The sequence below is a fragment of the Seriola lalandi genome, unplaced genomic scaffold (assembly GCF_002814215.2).
Source record: "Seriola lalandi dorsalis isolate HSWRI2012SDOR001 ecotype SW California unplaced genomic scaffold, Sedor1 jcf7180002002161, whole genome shotgun sequence".
NCBI classification, from domain to species: Eukaryota; Metazoa; Chordata; class Actinopteri; order Carangiformes; family Carangidae; genus Seriola; species Seriola lalandi.
In genome coordinates, this window is record NW_019472817.1 from 1 (window position 1) to 5,250 (window position 5,250).

Sequence of the window (5,250 nt, forward strand, 5' to 3'; positions counted from 1 at the left end):
GTGTGGTTTCACTCAGTCAACTCACATCTGTAGCCATTAACTCCTCTGCATCGTTTATGCTTTTGACATTGATTTCCCCTTGACTGATGAAGGCAAAGTCGTAGGGGTTGGTGGTGATGAGGAGCAGATCTAAAGTTAAAGAAATTAGGTTAAGATCTTTGTGTATGAAGGTCGACTACATGTGAGAAAAAGAAAAATTAAACAACTGAAAATGGATTCATCAGAATACCAATAAGTTCAGGCTTCTTGTTGCAAGTAAGCTGATAAAAGATGTGATAACTCCTCTCAGCCGACAGCTGAAATGTCACTCTTGATTTCTCTAGCAGATCTTCAAGGAATAAAAAGGCAAAATTAACTTCAACTTGCAGCAACATCATCAATCACAGACAATATTCTGTAAAACATTTGTATGTAACTTACATGTTTCAATATCTGCAGACGCCAGTTTACCAGTCGTGCCAAAGTGTATTCGAATGAATTTACCCTGGCCAAAAAAAAAAAAATTTGACATCTTACTCTGTGTTGGATATATTCCTGGAAAATCTAATTTAAATGAAGTCCCTCAGGCTCACTCACAAAGCGAGAGGAGTTGTCATTCCTTACAGTCTTGGCATTCCCAAATGCCTCCAGCAGTGGGTTGGCTTGGATGATTTGATCCTCCAGAGTCCCCTATAGGAGAGTAGACCTGTATATCTGACAACCACTCTGCTCTGAAAAACAAATGACTGACTCCACCAGCTGCACAGCCGGTCAAAAACCTGCACGAGCTCACCTTCATTTTAGTACTGGTCTCCTTCTTCTTGTCTGCAGACACTGCGATTGTCGCAAAGTACTGAATGACACGTTTGGTGTTGACAGTCTTGCCTGCACCTGATTCTCCACTAAGCAAAATCAAAAATACACATCTCAACTTCTGATTGTTTGTTCTGACGTTAGATAACAAAAATCGCTGCTGTACTTACGTGATAAGTATAGACTGATTTTCACGATCTGGGAGACAACAAAGATGACGATTAGATGGTGGCAAAAATAATAATTACTCAGTTGTAATTGATTTGGGCTGCAAACGCACCAGTCAGCATGAACTGGTAGGCGTTATCAGACAGGGCAAAGATGTGAGGGGGAACTTCCATCCTCTTCTTCCCTCTGTAGGCCTGGACCACCTCTGGGTTGTAGACCGGCAGCCATTTGTAAGGGTTCACAGTCACACAGAAGAGTCCAGAGTAGGTCTGCATGGAAAACACAGCAAACACAAATTAAATTCACGGAAACTGGAAAATCCATGGATCAAGCAAGGACTCTTGTATAATCTAACATAATGGGCTCCTGTTGTGCTCGCAGAGGTATAATGCACTTTCAATGTAAAGTAAGGTAGATTAAATGACAGGATTTAGCATTGTGCTCCATTTGCCTTGGATTTCAAGCTGAAAGTTTATGAGATAGTGACCTCTCTGAAATTCGAGTGGGTTTTTTTTTTTTTGTACTTCGTATTCCCATCTACTATAAACAGACGTGTCAACATATCCGTCTTTATCATATAGATATAAGGTAAAAAGTTAGTACCCACGTACTCCTAATTATTTTATACACTGTAAATGATGGTTGTGTAGTCATTTCTACTGTATTCTCAACAGTTTCTTACTGTTAGGTGCGTTAGGTTTGGGTTTAATAGCTAAGGCTAGCGAAGTAACTTAGCGTTAGCCCAGTGTGATGCTTCATCAAGTCGGTAGCGAATGTTAGTGAGATTTAATTTAATAGTTTAGTAACTTAATGAGACAGAAAACTGATTTTCTTTCACTGTAATAATAAATGACAGTGATTCATGTTAGGGCTTATTGTTTATTAGTGCTAGCTCTCAGTAGGGTGACTGTACACCTGTATGTGTAAGTGCATAACCCGAGCCTGTTCTGTCCTGTCCTCATGTCCGTCTGCTTACCTGGCTCCTGCTTCATCGTTAATATCTGGTGAATGGCGACTCTTTTTATGCAAACAAAAAAACACTAACATAATCTTAATGTTAGCTCAGAAGAACTGCACGTGACTTTGTTCTGTAATTATTTGTTTATATGCAGTTTTTGTCTGTAACCGCTAGTTAAATTAGCTAGCCAACGTTAGCGTAGCATAGTTGGCCTGTTAGCTAGTAAGATAGAAGCTAATAAATAACCGTTTATAGCTTTACAGCTTAAATTTGCACATTTGATTTCATAGCGTTATTATATTTGTGCTGAAGATCAAAGTTAACTAAACTTTCTATTATTTAATGGAGCTTTGACCTTGGCTTTGGATGTTTGCATGTAACATTAATGTTAACATGCAATCTTTTAAATTTTATTTTAGCTGGCTTATCGCTTTCATTCGTCCTCACAGCAGGAGCTGCGCCATTTTGTACACACCTGACCATCTTCAGGAATCCAACTGTTGACACAGTATGTCCATTACTGCCAGCTACCACACCTTGGCCCATTATTATAGAATAGCCCACTGTAGTTACATTTAGTTTAGAGAGTTATTGGATTCAACATACTTTTAACTCTGAACTTTATAGTTTTAGCCTTTGCTCTAACAGACATCATGTTATGTGACAGTTAGAGATGAGTTTAAAGTAGACATAAAAAGTGATTGCTTGTGACAGATTTGTGCCTTGGGGGCTGTAAAAAGGTTAAAGTTGCTATTGCTTGAGTAAAACGGACCTGTATTATGAGTTAAAGTTATGATTGTTCAAACTGCACAGTTCATTTTCAGGTTTTTGTGCAGTTAAGTCTTCAATCGTCAATCTTTGTATTTTCGTATCAGCTAAATGACAGTATTTCATTGTTATAAACACAATACTATACACCAGGCTGTACAGTAGCACTGTAAAATAAATGACAGTAACGTTTCCATCCATAACAGTTTAATACTGTACTTCGCAATTGTAAGAAATAACAGTACCTATAATATTGTACTTAATTTCACAGTATGCTAAAAACTACTTTAGTTAGTTTTATGGTAATTTTATCATGATATGAAATACAGCAACTACTGGATTATTATTGCCATTAAGTTACTGCTAAATTGACAATAAACATTTATGGCTAAAGAAAGGAGAGCTATTGTCCTTGACCTTACAGTGTATGCCCTTGACATTGCCATATTTACCAAGCATACAGTATCATGCCTACATACACATATTCAGCATATACACTGTATAAACATCTGTTTTGTGTTTTGGTTGTAGATTAATGACAACTGGAAGAAGCCATGGCTCTTCTGACTGAGATGTCTAAAAATGGAAGAAGGATTCAGTCATGGCATCAGTCTTTTTACAAGCCAAGTGAGTTCCCATTTGTTTTTTTCCAATGTGGTAATTGTTCCATAATTTAAAACCTGCATGGACGATATCAACAAAAAACAATGTTATTATAGGTTGACGAAAAATCGCACCTGTTACAAGCTTTTTGAACCTCACTGACTTAGTGGTTGAAGTTTGTTTGGTAATCATGTCACATGAGTGTTTCTAGGGACAAAAATGAACTTTCCCATTAAATGTCACAGTTAATTTACTTATTCACCTTGACAGCCATTCACTGACAATAGACAAATACATTTACTGTAGCTCCAAAAATACTTGCAAGTCACATTATCTAGCTGCTAGATACATCAACCAAACAACTACAGTCACTATGAATGTTGTCTGTAGTGGAGCAGTGAATTAAAAAGACTGTAGAGGTTGCTGTTTTCCAGAGTTCTGGACTGATCAGTTTTGGAATTTTGATGATCAGATGTCAAACATTAAGTCATTAATAGTTTGGTCACTGTCAGACTGAAACAATATGCTTAGTCCAAGATATCAACACATGCGTGTCTAGCTGTGTTGATGATGTCTGTTAAACCAGCAGCAGGATTAACTTCAGAGCAGATGGCAGTTAAAAATAATACCCAGTATGAGCAGAGTGGATTCATTCATATTACAATGATTTAAATCTTCCTTTTAATATTTTGTCATTCAAAGATTTACATTTTAAAAGATTAAATTTAAATGTCTACTGATCAGCATTTGATTGGGTTTACTTATTCTACCTTTGATGAGATGGTAAAAGCATAATGTCTGGTCTAACGTCTGAGACCAGTTTCTATCATGCTCCAAATTTTTACTTATTTAAATATCTCTTTAAAAAGACAGATTTCTTAAATTGCAAAATTAAGGGGCCTGTCTTACTTAACCCATTTTATTATTGGACTGCGTTAGAAATAAGTGGTTTAAGAATAAACAAATGTTAAGTTCTGGCTTTGATTTTTAAGCATCACAATCTGATTGGCATCATATTTCTTGACTTACATAGATCATCCATGCTGCGTAGCGCTCCTTGAGGTTAAACAGCACTGCAGGCTCATGGAGGTGCGTCATCATCACCATATCCTCAATCTTATCAAACTTTGGGGGGTTCATGGGAAACACTTGGTCCTCCCTGATGGTTAAAATCTGGAAACAGAGACAGTTGTAAAGTAAAACAGAGTGTGACGCTGCAATTGTAATGCACCTGCAGACAACAAACTAATTATTTAACAAGATAGAGTTTTCAAAGGCCACAACATATTCACCGACTTCCCAAACTTTAAAAACATTACAAAATATTACTGGAAAGTGAAGCAGCATTTAGAACTTGAAGGGAAACTAAATGTCTGTGTTGAAAGCCAGACTAATAAAATTCAGCAGGTTTTTTTTTTAGACAGACAACCTGTGTACCATCTTTTCCATCACACTGGGATGAAGTCCTTGTCAGAAAAGTCATATTCACTAGCTATGTTCAGTGTCCAATAAAAGGTCAAAATCAGTGTAACCATTCAGTCCACCCACTCTGTCGTCCACGGACTTGACTGTGACTTTGCCGTCCACACTGTCCTGGATCTCAGCCTTGACATAGAGCTCTTTCTCATCACTGACGAAGCACGCCGTCTTGCTGTCAAACGGACGAGCTTGAGCCTCTGTCCTCTCCTTCTCAGACTTACGGAGGAATTGGGCAGCAGGCCCAAAGACTGCCATTTCCCCATCTGTGCTCATTTTGTCCTACTGAATCAAAGACAAAACACCTTCAGCATCTTCAGCAGCAGTGTGGATAAGAGATGTTTGAAATTGAATCCAGAATCACATTATACTCACCCACTTACTGCAGTGCTGTGTTTACCACAAAGTTCAGGACTAAAGTTTGAAACAGAAGTTTTGTAAAGATGTAAACACAGAAAATAATCCTGCACAGTAGCAGCAGTAGC

General features: G+C 37.7%; 1 protein-coding gene across 1 annotated transcript; it reads right to left on the reverse strand.

Annotated features, from left to right (window-relative positions):
* Positions 1 to 25: 25 nt before the first annotated feature.
* LOC111665287 (myosin-13-like) lies at positions 26 to 5,041 on the reverse strand (the record flags this gene model as incomplete). The annotated part of the gene is made up of 9 exons (XM_023420232.1): positions 4,838 to 5,041; positions 4,319 to 4,462; positions 1,073 to 1,229; positions 963 to 990; positions 773 to 881; positions 577 to 669; positions 421 to 484; positions 230 to 328; positions 26 to 129 (listed from the first exon to the last, which is right to left on the reverse strand). Coding segments are annotated over exons 1-9 (1,002 nt in total), but the record flags the coding sequence as incomplete, so codon positions are not given.
* Positions 5,042 to 5,250: the final 209 nt, after the last annotated feature.